Consider the following 18,104-nt stretch of genomic DNA (forward strand, 5'->3'; position numbering starts at 1 on the left):
GCTCAGGGATGCCAGGTGGCTGGTGAAACACGATTTCCAGGTGTGTCTGGGAGGTGTTTCCAGACGAGATAAGTGTCTGAATTGGCGGCCTAGGTAAGCAGAGGGTCCTCCCCAGCGCCCAGTCCAGTCCGTGCAGAGGGCGAGCTCGCGGTCTGCCTGCGCTGGGCCACCCACCTCCACCTGTGACATCAGCTCCAGTTGTCGGCTCAGCCTGACTTACCCCATCCCCTCCTGCTCTCAGCCCGGGACTCGCACTGACCTACACCACCAGCTTCCCGGTCCAACCTGCAGGCGGCAGGTGCCGGGCCCTCTCGGCCTCCAGTCACGCGAGCCCTTCCTACAGTCACCTCCTCTTACACAAGTCGATGGAACTAACCCACTGGTTCTGTTTCTCTGGGAAGCCCTAATACAGCTGGTAGCTGGTAGCCATTCCCCTGAAAGGTAGAGGTGTCGGAGGCTAAAGACAACAGCAGTTAGCACATTAATGCATAAAGAAAACATTGGAAGGCCAATGACTTCGATATTCAGCAGGGCTGAAAATCAGCCTAATATTGCCCTGCTGTGGGCTCAATGGCTCAAGGCAATTCCCTAACCAGATAATCCTTTTACTGTTTACCAAACTTTACCTTTGATCTGCCCGTAGGCATTGCTAAAGGGCAAATGTGTATTCAAGTGAATAAAAGGCGGACCAGGCCAGAAAGTCAGTGCCTCTTCAAGAAAGAGGCTCCACCTGGCCCCCATGCCTTCTAAATTCCTATTTCTTGTATAGCATTTTCATTTGTGCGCCGGCCCCTCCCTCAGGTCCTGAACCCTAGCCGTGCAGGTCTCGGCCAAGAGGACCCCGCAGCCTGAGGTCACCAGGACCTGACAGCTCTCCAGGGTGGGAGGCACCCAGAGCCTCGAGGCTCACAGGGCCTAGGAGCTGTTACATGCATCTCACGTCAGCCCATCCCGTGTCCTAAGTGACCTTGAGAGTTGTTTCGTTTCAAAACACGACACTGGAAGGATGAACAGTGTGATTTATTTGGCTCTAGGACACGTGCAAATAATTTGTACATTTAATGGGGAACCACTACGTCCAGACAGCAAGCTGCAGTTCAAAGCAGAGGACGTGTCCTTTCCCGCAGCCCCGCAGAAACAAAACCTTTCTCTGCAGTTACCGTTCACCGCTGACCCGCCCAGTACCTAGTCCCCTCCCTTCCCAATCGTCAGCTTTCAGTAGAATGACAAGGAGCCAGAGCTTAAGGCAGCCCGGAGCCAACAGCACCTGCCGTGGGTCCACGGAACCTAAAAGGAACACCTTCTTCCAGGCAAGCGAGAGAGCAGAGGGCAGGGGTCGGAGGCACAGCGCTGGTCCGTCTCCAGGAGGGGTTTGGCGGTTCAGGATGGCACTGAGTCCCCGCTGCGGGAACTCACTGCTTCTCCATTAGAACCAAGGCACTTGTGCAAGCCTTAGGGAAGATGCCTGAGTGACGAGAGTGACGCTGAGCCAGGCGCGGACCCATGCGACCGCGTCCGGGACGCATCGGTGCCGTGAGGCCTCCTCCGGTCTCACGGGCTCACCCTGGCACGTCCACGGGGTTCACGGCCGCCTTTCAGAAAGCGGACTCCACGTCACCCATCTCCACACACACCGTCTTCAGCTGTGAATAATGCTCAATGGTCACCCGGCCGTTCTCTCTGCCAAACCCTGCAAGGACGACAAGGGGTGACGATGAGCCCTCACGGCACGTCTGAAAGGTCACAGTGACCGCGGAGACAGGCACTGCCCTCAGGCCTGCGGAGGAACACGGAAGCAACACGTTTAAGAGAGAAAGCCCTCCCCCGGGAACGCCAGCTGCGAGCGGCGTGGGGAGTGGCCGGGCCAGCAAGGCCGAGACCCTGCCCACAGCCAGGACCAGGCTCCGTGCGGAAGGGCACGTCCCCTGCTTGGCCTTTCCTGTCACCCTGCCCCAGACAGGTAGGCTCGCCTCCTAAGGGCAGGGCCCAGTCCCCAAAAGTGCACGTCTCCAGGGGGCACCATTCAGAGGTGACAGAGGCCCCCTGCTACTCCTGAGCACAGCTGGCCCTCCTCCGTCTCTCCCTCATCCCGTGGGCACCACTCCAAAGCCGCAGGTCACAAACCAACTTCCGCTGCACTGACGGTTACACAGTAACCAAACGGCCCCGTTCCGGCTCTGCTCTTGGCCGGTGCCCCGCTCGGCTGGTCCCCGGAGGGACGGGGATGACTAGGGGACTGTGATTCGGGAACGCCAGGGAGAGACCAAATCAAACTGTCAGATTAACACCCACCGCTTCATCGGCACGCACCTGGTTCCTATGTCGGCCAGCGTGGTGGCCATAATACGGCGCTCACAGCCGCGAGGAAAAGGAACTCTCCCCACATGACAGACCTTCCCGGTTCCTATGTCGGCCAGCCCTGTGGTGGCCATAATACGGCGCTCACAGCTGCGAGGAAAAGGAACTCTCCCCACATGACAGACCTTCCCGAGATGCACCCCTGTTCTGAGCGGTGACGATGCCAACAGGTTGGGACCCTGGTCAACAAGGACTAATGACGACAGCCCCCCTGGAGACCTGGTGGCCTGCCTACCCAGCTCTCACCTGACTTCTTATAGCCGCCGAAGGGCAGCTCCACGGGGCTGACGTTGTAGTTGTTGATGAAGCACACGCCGGCCTGCAGCTCGGCCACCACGCGGTGAGCGCGCTGGAGGTCCCTGCAGGGAAGACATGGCTTAACCTGGAGCCCCACCATCACACACAGACGCTCACCACCGCTCACAGCAGCCACAAGTGTGGGCACCACATGCCCACCAACGTGACACGATGTGGAAGAGACCCGCACGGGCAATTCCTGGGGAGTGGGGAGGAGCAGGGCCGACACCTGCTACAGCAGGGAGACCCCTGGAAACATGAAGTCAGTGAAAGCTAAAGGCATGTGGTCCCATTTATAGAAAACATTCAGAGCAAGCAAGTCCGGAGACAGGCAGGAGACCTGCGGGCTGGGGGCGGGGACAACAAGCTCGCCTCCCTGTCCTGAGCTGATGGAAACCTCCTGACGTTAGGCTCTGGTGACGCTGCACGGCTCTGTGAACACACTGAGAGCACCCAGGTGTGCATTTTACGTGGGTGAGCTGCTCAGCCCGTGAGTGATCCCCATCGAGCCGGTAAAGGCGTAGGCGTGGCTCCTTTGCCTGTACCGTGGCCGCAGCACGAGACAGCCCCTCGATGCAGTCACAGCGCAGCTGCTCACGCCGCCGTCAGGACAGGGGCGCTGCTCGATGTGCCTCCCCAGGGGGGGTCCCGGTCACTGCCCTTTGTCCAAACCCACAGAAGACGCCGCCGAGAGGGAGCCCCAGTGTAAACTGGGCTTGGGGTGAGGACACATCACACAGGTTCGTCATAACGAATGGACAGTCTGTAGGGGGCAGATATTAAGGAAGCTGTGCATGTGGGGGACGGGAAATCCTGTACTTTCTCACTATCATGGTAAACCTAAAATTACCCTGAAAACTGAAGTTTTTATTTGAGTTTTTTGTTTGTTTTGGTTTTGGTTAATCCTCACCCGAGGATATTTTTCCACTGATTTGTAGAGAGAGTGACAGGGAGGGAAAGAGAGAGAGAAACATCGATGTGAGAGAAACACATTGATTGGTTGCCTCCCACATGCACCCCATCCAGGTCCCGGGCCGGGGAGGAGCCTGCAACCAAGGCAGGTGCCCCTGACCGGAATCGAACCCGAAACCCTTTACTCCACACGCCGAAGACGCTCTATCCACTAAGCAAAACCAGCCAGGGCTGTTATTTGTTTTGGTCGTTTTTTTTTTAATTTATTGATTGATTTTAGAGAGAGGAAGGTGGAGGGAGAGATAGAGAGAGAGAAGCATCAATTTGCTGTTCCACTTATTTATGCATTCACTGGTTCATTCTTGTATGTGCCCTGCCCAGGGATTGAACCTGCAACCTTGGTGTATCGGGACCATGCTCTAACCAGCTGAGCTACCGCCAGGGCTGTTTGTTTTTTAAAGAAGCAGTGCCTGAGCCTCTCCTCGGAGCTCAAGCAGAGCCATTACATCAGGTCATCAGGGAGACGTGTCTTCCTTCCCAAGTTCGGGCCACAAAGTGAAAAAAAATGGAACCTTGTCTATCACTAAAGCAACAGAAAAATCCCAAGTGTGAAGCAGTCTTAGAAAACTGCCTAAGCCCTGGCCGGTATGGCTCTGGTGGCTGGAGCATCCTTCCGTACACCATACGGTGCAGCTCAATTCCTGGTCAGGACACACACCTAGGATGTGGATTCAATCCCTCATCAGGGCGGATACTGGAGGCAACCAATCCATGTTTCACTTTCACACAGATCTTGCTCTCTCCCTCTCTCCCACTCCCCCCTCCCTCGTTCCTCTCTCTAAAATCAATAAATAGCCCTGGGTTTGGCTCAGTGGATAGAGCACTGGCCTGCGACTGAATGGTCCTGGGTTCGATTCCCGGTCAAGGCACATGCCCAGGGGGCGTGCCTGATCCCCAGTGTGGGGCATGCAGGAGGCAGCCAATGACTCTCTTTCATCATTGATGTTTCTGTCTCTCTCCCCCTCTGCCTTCCTCTCCGAAATCAATAAAAAAAAATTAATAAATAAAATAAAAATTTTTTAAAAGGATTTCTCATTAGAGCCCCTTTAAATAAAACAGAAAAGAAAAAAAAACTGCCTATAACTCCCAACAACTATGCAGAGTTTGCGTATCGTCAAGCAGAGACACTGCTTCCAAACCACCTCTTACTCACTGCGGTGGCTGAAGCTCACACAGAAGGACATGGGTCAGAGCCCTGCTCACAGCGGCAAAGCCTGGGAAGACCCAAATGCGCGCCAACCAAACGGCTCCCCGTGCTGCAGTGCGTCCCCAGCAGGAGGCGCTGGCAGCCTGCACCCACGTTCTGGAGCGCGGCCCAGCCCTACAACGGCAGGTTTCCAAAGTCCTGCACGTGGACACTCATGCTTTGGGACCCTGGGGCCAGCGCTAAATACTAACTCCATAAACCAATAAAGAAGGGTAGCATTTTCATCAACCAAGTTTACAGCTCAATTCAAGCTCAGGAGCAGGACGGTGGCCACTGAGGGCAAACTACACAATGCTACTGGGCATCTTCTGACTTTACAGGAAACGCTGAGGAAACGCAGGGGGCAGACCCGCAGGGGAGCCAGAGCAGGCCCCATCTGAGCAGACAGCCACCCCTCCACCCCTCCCTAGAGCCAGCGGGGGGACCTTCCCCACGTACCTGGTGAAGACGCCGGCGGCTAGTCCAAAAGCGGTATTGTTGGCTCTTTCCAGAACCTCTGCTTCGGTGTCAAACGACAGAATGGACATAACGGGCCCGAAGATCTCTTCCTTCACGCAGGTCATGTCATCCCTGCAGTTACCTGCGAGCAGCGGGAGACAGGATGCCGTGGGGAACCGCTGCTCCGACCCCCAAAACGTGCTCGTCCACACACAGCCTGAGAGGCTCCAGAGGGCGCTCCCATGGGGTGGCAACGTGACAGTGTGTGTTCAGTCACAGCCTCGGTGTAACTAGCTCCACGCTTCAGTTCATCACAAGAGACCCTGACGAGTGACCAGCAGGCACACAGGGACGTCACCACTTACAGCAGCGACGACTAGCCCACAAAACGGCATCCAGGCAGAGGACAGGGCCGCGTGACCCACGTCTCCAAGCTTCTCGAAGTAACGTTTCTAAAGGAATTTACTAAGCGAATGCTCATGAAAGAACGTTCACGGAGGCCCGGCCAGTGTGGCTCAGTGGTTGAGCACCAACCCATGAACCAGGAGGTCACAGTTCGATTCCCAGTCAGGGCACATGTCCGGATTGTGGGCTCAATCCCCAATAGGGGTCGGGGGTGGGACAGGGGGATGCAGGAGGCAGCTGATCAATGATTCTCTCTCATCATTGATGTTTTCCTCTCCCTCTGAAATCAATTAAAAAAATATTAAAAATAAACACCATTCACTGAAAAAGATACAAATGTTAAGGGGACTGTCCCAATTTCTGTTAAATGTTACATATATGATTGTCTTTTATACCTTCCCACATTTTCTTAGTGACTCTGTGATAGAATTAGATACAAAAAAGAAAGTTCCACTATAAAAACATAACCTTAGAAATAACCAATGGGGTGTTTACTTGATATGAAAATGTATTTAAGTTCCTTTAATAGGCCAATTCTTTTTATTTTTTTTAATCTTTTTATTGATTTTTAGAGAGAGAGGAAGGGAGAGAGAGATAGAAACATCAATGAGAGAGAGAATCATTGATTGGCTGCCTCCTGCACACCCCCAACTGGGGACTGAGCCTGCAACCCAGGCATGTGCCCTGACCGGGAATCGAACCTCTAGATTCCTAGGTCAAAGCTTAACCACTGAGCAACACTGGCTGGGCAAGAGGCCATTCTTTAAAATGATGTAATTCACACTTGACATTTCACAACATGCATATGTAGAGAAGCGCACTTATTTACACATCGAATACTGAGCCCGGTGATTCTGGAGAGAGCGGTGCCTCCTGCCCTGTCCCTGAGGCCAGACACCTTGACACAGCAGCACGGCACGAAGGGAGACGTGTGCCTTACAAGGCCGTGTTATGATGTGAGCAGCGTGGAGGCCAGAGAACAGCCTGAGAACCTCCTGCCAACACCAGCTCAATAGGAACCAAAGTCTATAACCAGCTGTTCACACATCTACAAAGACGACTCGTCTATGTCTCTTAAGATGTGGATTAGAGCGTATGAATACTTAAGGATTAAATCATCTTTAGATGGCGTTTAAGTGTGATTTACTATGTTCTAACTCTTTGAAAACTAGTCATCCACGTGTGATTTTTAGGGAAACCATTAGCCAAAATGTTACTACTCAACAGTTCCAGAAGACAATTATGATCTGATGCAGGCTGGGACCACAGAGCGGCTCCGTGCGCGGCGAGCTCTGGGTTCAGTCGGAAGAGAGGAGGGATAAGGAGCAGCTGACATACAAGAAAAGAAAAGGCTCCTGCCCGAAACGTGACTCACTCGACTTTAGTCCCCAATATTAAGTAAATGAAAAATTAAGATCTGTGATACTCAGCCCTGGCTGGTGTTGCTCAGTGGTTAAACATCGGGCCGTGCACTGAAGGGTCATGGGTTCAATCCCCAGTCAAGGACATGTAACTGGGCTGTAGGTTCAATGCCCAGTTGGGCAGGGCGTGTGCAGGGGGCAGTTGATGGATGTGTCTCCCTCACATCGATGTTTCTATCTCTTCCTCCCCCCTCCCTCTCACTCTCTCTTTAAAAAAAAAATTCAATGGAAAAACATCCTCAGGTGAGGATTAAATAAATAAATACCTAAAATCTGCAATACTCAGCAATGCACACAGCATAACAGAAACCGCCTTCCGCCCCGGCATCCAGAGAAGCCGCTGTTACACTATGAGGTGACTCTGCTCCTCCCTGTTCCATGCACATACGGGGTCAACTATATGTTTTATCTAAAAGGCGCCAACTGTTCCTGTTCACTTAGCAGCCACCGGAGAATCCCCGGTACGAACGTCAGGTCGCAGCTCTGAGACGCAGACCTTCCTGGGCGAGGGCCCAGGTTAGTGCAAGGAACACAGGTGGGGAACCTGACACCACCTCGGCCTGGGGGACAAACCCAGCCCGGGTCTCCCTCAGGATAAGCTGCAAGGATCACATAACATACTCCAACCTGCAGGTGGTTTGCTAAAGCTCCCAGGGGACACTACCAGGCAGGAGGACAGCGACCTCCAGGGCAGGGTCACCCTGAGCGAGGACGGAGGTAACTGGCCGAGGAAGTAGGATAACCTTATACCTGACTGCCCAGACCGGGAGGTTTTTAGATTGAAAGGTGCTAAGAATCCTTAAAAGACAACTTTTATAAATGCTACCATACTGTCTGACAAATTGGTTTTACGGTATGGATGCCGTATAGTTCAAAGCAAGATGCATTCCTGACCGCCTTTCCTGACAAATGAAATTCAGTACTTTTTATCAATGTGCACTTTCCTCTCGAGCTCCGCTTCCGGAACAACGGGGGAGACCCAGTGAGTCCCGGTGGCCGAGCACACCTGCTCGCCCCGGGGCAGGCGCACGGGCTGTGACGGTAACGGAGAACTCCCACTTCCGAAATCCGAGTGGTGGGGACACGCCATTTGCCAACCCTCGCTTGCCACCTTACACATGCTGTACAGAAACTCTCTTCCATCTGCTATTTCATTAAAACAGTTTAAAAGCAAACAAGAAGAGCACATACCCAAAACACACGGTCTCATGAAATATCCATCCTTTAGCTTGGGATCTTCAGGTACGTAAGGGTCTCCCCCACACAACACCTTAGCCCCCTGCCAAAAAGGAAAACAGATGCATACTTTCCGTTACACGTGCGACCCCCACGTGCAGTCCTAGACAAACGGACTCAGTCGCTCCATCGCAAGGACAGAGCAGGACCCTGGCCCAGACCCCGAGAGCTATAGGAGGGGGTCCGGCCTCAGGAAGGGCCCTGCGCCCGGTGGTGGGAGGAACTGCCCTCCCCTCGCCGGGTCCCGGCCCAGCCCCCCGCCCCTTTCCTCACCTGCTCCTTGGCCCCTTTCACAAACCCGAGGACTCGCTCCAGGTGTGGCCGGTTGATGAGGGGGCCCATCCTGGTGCCTTCCAGAAGGGGGTCTCCAATTTTTATCCTCTGGGTCTGTTGCACCACTTGCTCTGTGAATTTATCAAGAATCTCCTTTTGCACAAACACTCTTGTGCCATTACAGCAAACCTGAAAAAGAGACAAAAATGTATCAGCGTGCAAAGAAGAAAATAGGAAAAGGGAAAAAAATCCCATGTTAAAGCTTAAAAAGAACACACTACACCTTTGTAAAGGTCCGTTCCATTTATCAAAGCTCCCCCTACTAAGGAGGAGCCACTTTAGTGTAACTGTGGACACATCACACCTGCAGCACAAGCTGTTTGACCCTGAGATACTTACATCTTCTTGTGTTTGTTTAAATTTTCTTAAGGCCGTTAACAGACCAGAGGACCCCAGACCCTCTCCTGTCTGCTCACATCAGCTGCTCGACTGGGCTGCATATTTAAGAGTAAGAGGTAAGAATGGGAGGGGACAGTAAAAACAGTTAAGAACCAGGGCTCAAGCCTAATAAACACCCAGAGCATTTCATAGTCAATGCTTGTCTCCGGAATCACAAATAATGAGTATTTAGACCAGTGGTTCTCAGCCTTGGCTGCACATTAGAATCACCTGGGAATCTTTTTAAAATCCTGATTTCTGGGCCTCATGAGAACCACTGATTTAGACTCTCCCATAGACATGAATGTCAAGACCGCTCAGATGCTACCAGCGCACAAGGATTACGGGAGGGCAGCTACTAACACACGGACTAGAGTCTATTCTCCCTGCTCCATCTGCTTTCACCACAGTCCCAGCCACCACACTCTTCGCGGTAGCAATCGCTCCTCCGATCGCTCCTCCCACTGCTCCTGGCTCCCACCCCTATCGGCGAGGGAGGCCCCGAAATCAGGATTTTAAAAAGATTCCCAGGTGATTCTAATGTGCAGCCAAGGGGGCCTCATGAGAACCACTGATTTAGACTCTCCCATAGACATGAATGTCAAGACCGCTCAGATGCTACCAGCGCACAAGGATTACGGGAGGGCAGCTACTAACACACGGAGAAGAGCCAGTTCCACGGGTGAAAGGGAGCGACCCCGGATGTTAGAGGCAAAGAGAAAGGAAGTACCTCTGAGATGCCAACTTCTACACGTGCCCGAGAAAGAAGGGGAATAGCAACCTACCAGCACCTGTTCACTTGTGCGAAAAGAAACACAGGAAGGAAAACTCGGGCGGGAGAAGGAAGAACCGCCCAATGAACTTTCAGTTTTAACTATACCCTCAGGCCAACGACAAGAGCTGTGAAAAAGTAGGAACTCCTGCTGGAAGACTGACTTTTCCCAAATCTGCAACTACTACAAACGCATGCTAGGACTCAGTCACACAGACAGACTGTGGGGAATGGGCGCCCAACCTCTCAGCAGAGGAGAGAGCTATAAACATGGAAGGGCGAAGGCGAGCACAACCCTGCAGGATTGGAATGACTGGAAAGATCTCTATGAACTTGTGGTCATTAACACAGATACCTGCAGAAATACATGTGTGCGTGCACGTGTGTGTGGGCTGCATAAAAGTACACACACAGGTGCCCACATCCATTCCCAGCTCTGGCCTCCGGGAGGGTCTGGAGGCAGTGGCACCCAGTAAGGAGTCTGCCTGGCACCCAGATCATGGTTTCTAAACCCCATTTACCACTGAACGGGCCCAGGACCCCCGAAGCAAGGCTGGCTGCGGAGCTCGGCCAGGGGAAGAGCGCGAGTCCAGAACACCTGCTGTGCCAGGAGGTCAAGTGCTCAGAGGACCATGAAGACGTATCAGAAGGTCAAGAGAGGGTCCCGCCTGCTGAGTGGCAATCATTTGAGCATGAAACTAAATAATGGGTGTAACGCACAGGAGGACGTGGGATGCGTGGGTCCACGCCGACAGCAATGAGTGAATGAAAACGAGGCCAGGAAAGCGCTTCCTCACAGCAGAAAGTGAGCTGAAGGGCGCAGAAGGACGTCCCGGCGGCGTGGCTCAGTGGGTGAGTGTCAACCTATGAACTAGGACAGTGATGGCGAACCTATGACACGCGAACTCATTTTTTTGGTTGATTTTCCTTTGTTAAATGGCATTTAAATATATAAAATAAATATCAAAAATATAAATCTTTGTTTTACTATGGTTGCAAATATCAAAAAATTTCTATATGTGACACGGCACCAGAGTTAAGTTAGGGTTTTTCAAAAAGCTGACACACCGAGCTCAAAAGGTTCACCATCACTGTCCTAGACTCTTGAGATGGCATTTGAGAAAAACTTAACTCTTTCTTGAATCTACTTGGTGACACAGAGAGGCTCTGAGGCTGACTGGATTGGGTGTCTGGTTACTTCTTAAGCACGTGTAACTCTTCTTGGGTAGCTTAAGATATATTTTAGTTTCCTAGCTGAGGAATTCCTTCTGGTTTTCTCAGATCGATTGCCAGTCAGGGTGCGTGCCCAGGTTGCAGGCTTGATCCCCAGTGTGGGGCATGCAGGAGGGGGCTGATCCATGGTTCTCTGTTATCACTGATGTTTCTCTCTCTCTCTCCCTCTCCCCTCCTCTCCCTGAAGTCAATAAAAACATATAAAAATTGTTTTAAATAAACAATGAAATGTGGACATTTGAGGAGCCTGGCTCAAAGGAACGTGTGAATTCTTTGTACTATCTGTACAACTCTCCTCTAAGTCTGAAATTATTTCCAAATACAACACCTCTTTAAAACATGCTGTTCGATGCAGGCGTGGGGACGCCTTCCAGCCTCCCCCAGGGGCAGGCACGCACCTCGCCCTGCGTGAGGAAGTTGGCCATCAGCGCCCCCTTCACCGCGTTCTCCAGGTTGCAGTCGGCGAAGATGATCAGGGGAGACTTGCCTCCGAGTTCCAAAGTGACGGGTTTGATTCCTTTCGCCGCCGCCTCCATGATCTTGGGGAACGAGAAAGACCACCATCAGAGGTCTGACAAGGGAGTCCACGCTAGGTGACAGGCCCCGACCTCCAAGGCAGCGGCCTCTGCAGCCTTGCTCTCCGCACACGCCCTGCCCCGTCCCATGACATTCCTCTCCAGGCTCCGGAGAAGCCAGAGGCGCACCCGACACTCTCAGGAGGGAGTTCACCTTAAAAATGCTGTCCCCGAACCCGGCTGCCACGGGCAGGAACGCTCTGTGTCACTGTTACTGTGCTCAGGCTGACAGCTCCGAGCGCAGATCAAGGTCAGAACAATGAAGGTGAAATGGACCGAGAAGCACCTTCCTGCCGAGGGGGCTGCAGCTGAGTGAAGGCATCCAACTGCCCAGGTGGACCCGGGCCTGCCCGCGGCACTGGGGCTGATGGCGCCCGTCCGCCCGAGTGCACTCCCCGCCCCCTTCACACGTTTGAAGTCCCCGTCAGACCCATGTGGGTGACACCCACGGCCTCCCTCCCGGCACGAGCAGGCTCGGGTGGGCTGACACCCACAGCTAGATGCCATCGCCTCAACCTGACCTTGGTCTCACCTTGGTGCCAGTGGGCACACTCCCAGTGAAGGAGACCTTGGCCACGTCGCGATGCTGACACAGAAGCTGGCCCGTGGCGCCCCCCCCTTGCACCACATTGAAGAGGCCAGGAGGCGCCCCTGCCTCCGTGTAGATCTCGGCCAGCAGCAGCGCAGTCACGGGCGTGAAGGGGGACGGCTTGAAGACCATGGCGTTTCCTGCGCAAGCCCCAAAACAGGACTCAGTGGGGGATTCCCTCAGGACAGGATCTCGCCCTGCCCCCAGGTCTCACTCATTAACCAGAACACACCCCCCGCGTGTCAGTCACCAGTCCCAGGCTGCGTGTCCATCATCTGGCACCTGCACCATCGAAAGAAGCAGGTAGGCTCAGTCCCTTTGACAAGTTGAGACCTGAGAAAGGTTAACGACCCTGACGAGTCCCCAAAGCCAGGGACGGCATCTACTCCTCCTCCTATTCCTCCTCCGTCCCTCGGTGAGCGAAGAACTCGGCGGGCAACAAGCAAGCAGCTGCGCTGCCACACGCGTCCCTCCCCACCTCACAGCTGTTCTGAGAGCCTTCTCCCCCGCCCCCCCCCCCCCCCCCCCCCTGTAAACAGGAGGAGGAGACGTCTCAAGTTCGTCAGCCAGAGCTGCTGTGATGGGAGCCTTGGGTGTCATTTCTCTTAACACAAACGGAGGAGGAAGTTTATCTTCTGCTTCCTTTTTTTTTTAAGTTTTTGTTTTTTTAATTTTTAAAAAATCCTCACGGGAGGACATTTTTTCCATTGAGTGGAAGGGAGGAAGGATGGGAGGAGAGAAAGGGGAAAGACGGGGTTGAGAGAGAGAGAGGGAGAGAAACATCGGTGTGAGAGGCACATTGATTGGCTGCCTCCCAAACACGCCCCAATCAGGGCCAGGGATCAATCCACAACCAAGGTATGTGCCCTTGACTGGAATTTCAACCCGGGACACTTTGGTCCGCAAGCTGATGCTCTAACCACTGATCCACGCCAGCCAAGCAATCTTCTGCTTTTTTTTTAAAATATATTTTATTGATTTTTTACAGAGAGGAAGGGAGAGAGATAGAGAGTTAGAAACATCGATGAGAGAGAAACATCGATCAGCTGCCTCCTGCACACCCCCTACTGGGGATGTGCCCGCAACCAAGGTACATGCCCTTGACCGGAATCGAACCTGGGACCTTTCAGTCCGCAGGCTGACGCTCTATCTACTGAGCCAAACCGGTTTCGGCAACAATCTTCTGCTTCTTAAGTCAGATTCCTAAGTGCTCCCCTTCACAGAAATTCATGACCAGAAAGGAAGAAAACTTACAGGGAACACAAATCTAATCCAATCTGACAGTAAAAAACAAGACCTCTGCCAAAACCGGTGTGGCTCAGTAGATAGAGCATCAGCCTGCGGACTGAAAGGTCCCTGGTTCGATTCCGGTCAAGGGCATGTACCTTGGTTGCGGGCACATCCCCAGTAGGAGATGTGCAGGAGGCAGCTGATCGATGTTTCTCTCTCATCGATGTTTCTAACTCTCTCTCTCTCCCTTCCTCTCTACAAAAAATCAATAAAATATATTAAAAAAAAAAAAGACCTCTAAGACCAAAACTTTCTTCCTTCCATAAACAGAAATAAATGAAATGAATACAAATAGGAACTACTTAGACACGATCTGTGTGCGTCACTACACTGCAGACTCCCTCCGGGCTAGGCGGGAATGGACACGTGCCCTCTGAGGCCTCATGCCCAGCATGGCCCTCGTGATGGGAAGTGTGTGTGAGTGTGAGTGTGTGTGTGTGAGTGTAAGTGTGTGTGAGTGTGTGTGAATGTGTGTGTATGTGAGTGTGAGAGTGCATGTGAGTGTTATGAGTGTGCATGTGCATATGAGTGCGTGTGTGTGTGTGCGCGCGCGCACGCGTGTGGGGGGGTGTATGTATGTGTGAGTGTGTATGTGTAAAAGTGTGTGTATGTGTAAAAGTGTGTGTGTGTGTGCTAGTGAGTGTGTGTTTGTGTGTGTGTGTGTGAGTATGAGTGAGTGTGTGTGTGTGTGTGTGCATGTGTGGGTATGTGAGTGTGTGCGCGCACAGGTGAGGGGAGAGGCCGAGAATCGGACCCTACTCTCAGCGGAGGAGAACTCTTTCTTACCACAAGCTAACGCGGGGGCCGACTTCCAGGAGGCGATCTGAAAGGGGTAGTTCCAGGCTCCTATGCCCACGCACACGCCCAGCGGCTCTCGTCGGGTGTAACCGAAGGACCCGCCTGGGAGCTGGATATGCTCGCCTAAGGGGAAGACAGAGCAGAGGAGGAGGTCTGCTGGCCCCCAGGCCTCACCAACACCTGTGCTACCTAGGGCTCCACCTGCCTCCGGGCTGCTCGCAGCACGCGGTGCCCCCTCCCCCCCGCACTCTGTCCACTCTTGTCACTACTCTGCTCCTGCACCTCCTCGACACATAGCATCCACATTCAACCCACGATCACCCCCTTCACTTCCTCCTCTGAGGCGCACTGGGCACCCAGCAGACGACTTAGGTGGCATGAAGGGAGGAGACCCAGGCCGGTCTCACCCCGAAGTCTTTGCCCTTCACCTCGGCTCTGCCCTCTCCCTCCCGCAGCTGATGGAGGAAGGCCGGCCAGGAGGGCTTACCGGCCATGGACCCCGCCAGGCCCGCGTAGTACTCCAGGCACTGCCAGGAGGTGTCGATGTCCAGGCGGGCCTCCAAGATGGACTTGCCGTTGTTGATGCTCTCCACGGTGGCGATCTCATCCGTCCGTTCCTGTGGGCGGCAGAGACTAGATTTAAGACACGTTACCATACACCACAGCAGTCAACACTCACACAAAATACACGGCCCAGTTTTGAAAAATAAAAACATCTTTTTTTTGTAACGTTACATTTACGCAGGTTTCACAGACGCAACCACTCCAATTTTTTTTAATGTTTTTATTGATTTTAGAGCACGAGGGAGAGACAGAAACATCAGTGAGAGAGAAACATCAATCACTGTCTCCTACATGCCCCCTACTGAGGACTGAGCCGAAAACCTGGGCCTGGGCCCTCACCGAGAATCAAACTGGTGACATCTGGGTGGACGGGACGACGCTTAACCAACTGAGCCATACTGGCCCGGGTGAAACAACTTTTACTTACATGAAAAGGAATGGCAGTCTTACACCGGCAAGAGAGATAAAAGCTTATTGCTGAGCCCTAGCCAGTTTGGCTCAGTGGATAGAGCATCAGCCCGAGGAGTGAGGATCCTGGGTTCAATTCTGGTCAAGGGCAGGTGCCTTGGTTGCAGGCTTGATCCCCAGCCCCAATCAGAGCGTGTGTGGAAGGCAACTAATCGATGTGTCTCTCTCACATCTATGTTTCTCTCTCTGTCTCTCCCTCTCCCTTCCACTCTCTCTAAAAATCATGGAAAAATTTATCCTCAGATGAGGATTAACAATACAAAAAAAAGCTTATTGCTAAACAGCAGCCCTGTTCTCCCATCCAAGACTAATACCCCATTTCAAGATCATTTAGAAAAAGAATGCTCCAAAAAGTGAATATTACATCTGCATACATGTGTGAATACATATGTATATGTTTGTATGTATACAGGAGAGAACAGTCCTTAGGGAAGTTATGCAAAATAGCCAACTACATACTTGACAATGAAGAGGTTATATGCACATGAGGCTTTAATTCTCCAAAAGAAATGCAGCATTGCCTGGCTAGTGTAGTTCAGTGGTTGAGCATTGACCTATGAACCAGGAGGTCATGGTTTGATTCCTGGTCAAGGGACATGCCCGTGGTTGGGCCTCAATCACCAGTGTGAGGTGTGCAGGAGGCAGCCGATCAATGATTCTCTCTCATCTGGAAAAAGATTATATATAAAAAGAAGAAGAAATGCAGTGTTATTTTCTAATGCTCAGAACTCACTAATTCTCTTTTCAAACACTTGTTCCAGTTGTAGCCGCAACTTAAAAATGCTGGAGATGCTCAGGGATGAATGGAAAGAATTGGAAAATTATACCTAAAAAGAAAATCTAAAGAATGCCTTTCTCCCCTCCCAAAGAAGACAGGACTGAATATGTAAGAGAAAGCTATTTTCTATTATGAATCCAATTTAAAATAAACAGTAGGGTCAATACCTGAACATAAAAGAAAGAGCATTGTGTTATCAAAACTGTAACAAGCATCTAGCACGGTTGCTTTTGTAAAACTATAAAAAAGTTTAACTGTTTTTGAAGAGGGGAACATGTATGAATCTATGAAATATTCCCAGGAAATTAAGGTAAAAATAAATCTGAAAAAGGGTGGACTTAAGAGTCATCAGAGGAAAAAGCTCAGTGGGTTAGAGCGGTGTCCCCGATATGCCAAAGTTGGGGGTTCGATCACAGGTCAGGGCACATACAAGATTCAACCAATGAATGCATAAGTAAGTGGAACAACAAATCAATGTCGCACCCCTCCTCCCCTTCCTCTCTCTCTTTTTAAAAAAATTACCAGAAAAAAAGAAAAGAGACAAGCTACAAAGCATATGTTGTAATTCAAACAAACATGGAAAAGAAACCCATCCCGGGAGTCAGCACAGAGAGCCGAGCTCCCGACGGGAACTCGTGCACGAAGGCTGTTGCACACACACACCCAGGTGAGCAGGTGGAAACGCTCTCCGGTTTCATAAACTAGTCGTAACCTGACAGTGTCCCAAAGTCCGCCGCACACCACCCGGCAGCTCCCTCGGAGCAAGGACAGCCGGCTCTCCCGGAAGGGGAGAAAGGGAAACACACCCTGATGATCCTGGCGGCCTCCAGGAGGATCCGGCCTCGCTCCAGGCCCGACTTCTGACGCCATATTTTGAAGGCAGCCTTTGCATCTTCAACAGCCAAATTGACCTCCTTTTCTCCGGAGCAGGAGAAAGTGGCTATCACCCGGCCTAGGAAAGCAGGGAGTCGGTTACCTCACCCGTGGCACACACTGAAATAAAGCATATGTATCCAAATTTCCTCTCCACCATCCCCGTGTTTTTAAATATGGTTTTGCTTCGTGGCCACCTCTATACCAGCAGCTCCGAACTCTATCTTGGGGTCACTGGCCGCTTGAAGAATCTAACACAAGGTGCAGACTTCTCTGCAGAGAACTGTGATCATAGCACATAATTACGGAGGTCATGCCCCTTGCCCCGGGCACACCCTGAGCTTGGGTGAGGAACCCCTGCTCAGTAAACAGGCGGGTTTACTGACCTTAACTTCCTAGCAATTACTCTGCGAAGCTCCTTAACGATGTTTGAGAAGCCGAGGTCTTGCAAAATCAAGGTGCAAAGTACCAGTCTCCCGGGTTAATAGCTGAGTTTAAACCCCCTCTACGTTCTATATAAACTTCCTCATAGTGTTAATACTGGATGAGCCCGGTTAACAAACAGCGATGTCAGCAAGGGGATGCCAAAACGCAAGGGAGGCTTCCTCTGCGAAGCTCCTTAACGATGTTTGAGAAGCCGAGGTCTTGCAAAATCAAGGTGCAAAGTACCAGTCTCCCGGGTTAATAGCTGAGTTTAAACCCCCTCTACGTTCTATATAAACTTCCTCATAGTGTTAATACTGGATGAGCCCGGTTAACAAACAGCGATGTCAGCAAGGGGATGCCAAAACGCAAGGGAGGCTTCTTCCCTCAAATATTAAAAACAGGAAAAGCCCGCCTCTCCTTTTCTTACCCCAACCTACTCCTATCCCTATTCTGGGCAAAACAGGCTCGCTCTCCTTCTTTAATTACCAAGACAGGCTCCTTCCCTCCCCCCGCCTGGAACGCGGGGCAGCGCTTTTCCTGGGGTTCGCAAACCTGCGATTTCGGTTGCAAACAGCCAGTTGGTAAAGGCAGCGGCCAAGGCCACACAGTGCAGACGGTTAAGAGAAACGGTGTTTGTCCTGCTGTGTGTCAATCAGGGGGAAGGGGGGGCGCAGAGGGGGGCAGTGGGGGCTC

At 52.1% G+C, this 18,104-nt stretch overlaps 1 protein-coding gene across 1 annotated transcript; it reads right to left on the bottom strand.

Annotated features, from left to right (window-relative positions):
- Positions 1–1,001: 1,001 nt before the first annotated feature.
- On the bottom strand, positions 1,002–18,060 carry ALDH9A1 (aldehyde dehydrogenase 9 family, member A1; the record flags this gene model as incomplete). The annotated part of the gene is made up of 11 exons (XM_014528523.1): positions 1,002–1,690; positions 2,605–2,717; positions 5,273–5,414; positions 8,290–8,377; positions 8,608–8,796; positions 11,449–11,589; positions 12,158–12,354; positions 14,291–14,425; positions 14,790–14,919; positions 16,919–17,064; positions 17,964–18,060. Coding segments are annotated over 11 exons (1,473 nt in total), but the record flags the coding sequence as incomplete, so codon positions are not given.
- Positions 18,061–18,104: the final 44 nt, after the last annotated feature.

The sequence above is a fragment of the Myotis brandtii genome, unplaced genomic scaffold (assembly GCF_000412655.1).
Source record: "Myotis brandtii unplaced genomic scaffold, ASM41265v1 scaffold64, whole genome shotgun sequence".
NCBI classification, from domain to species: Eukaryota; Metazoa; Chordata; class Mammalia; order Chiroptera; family Vespertilionidae; genus Myotis; species Myotis brandtii.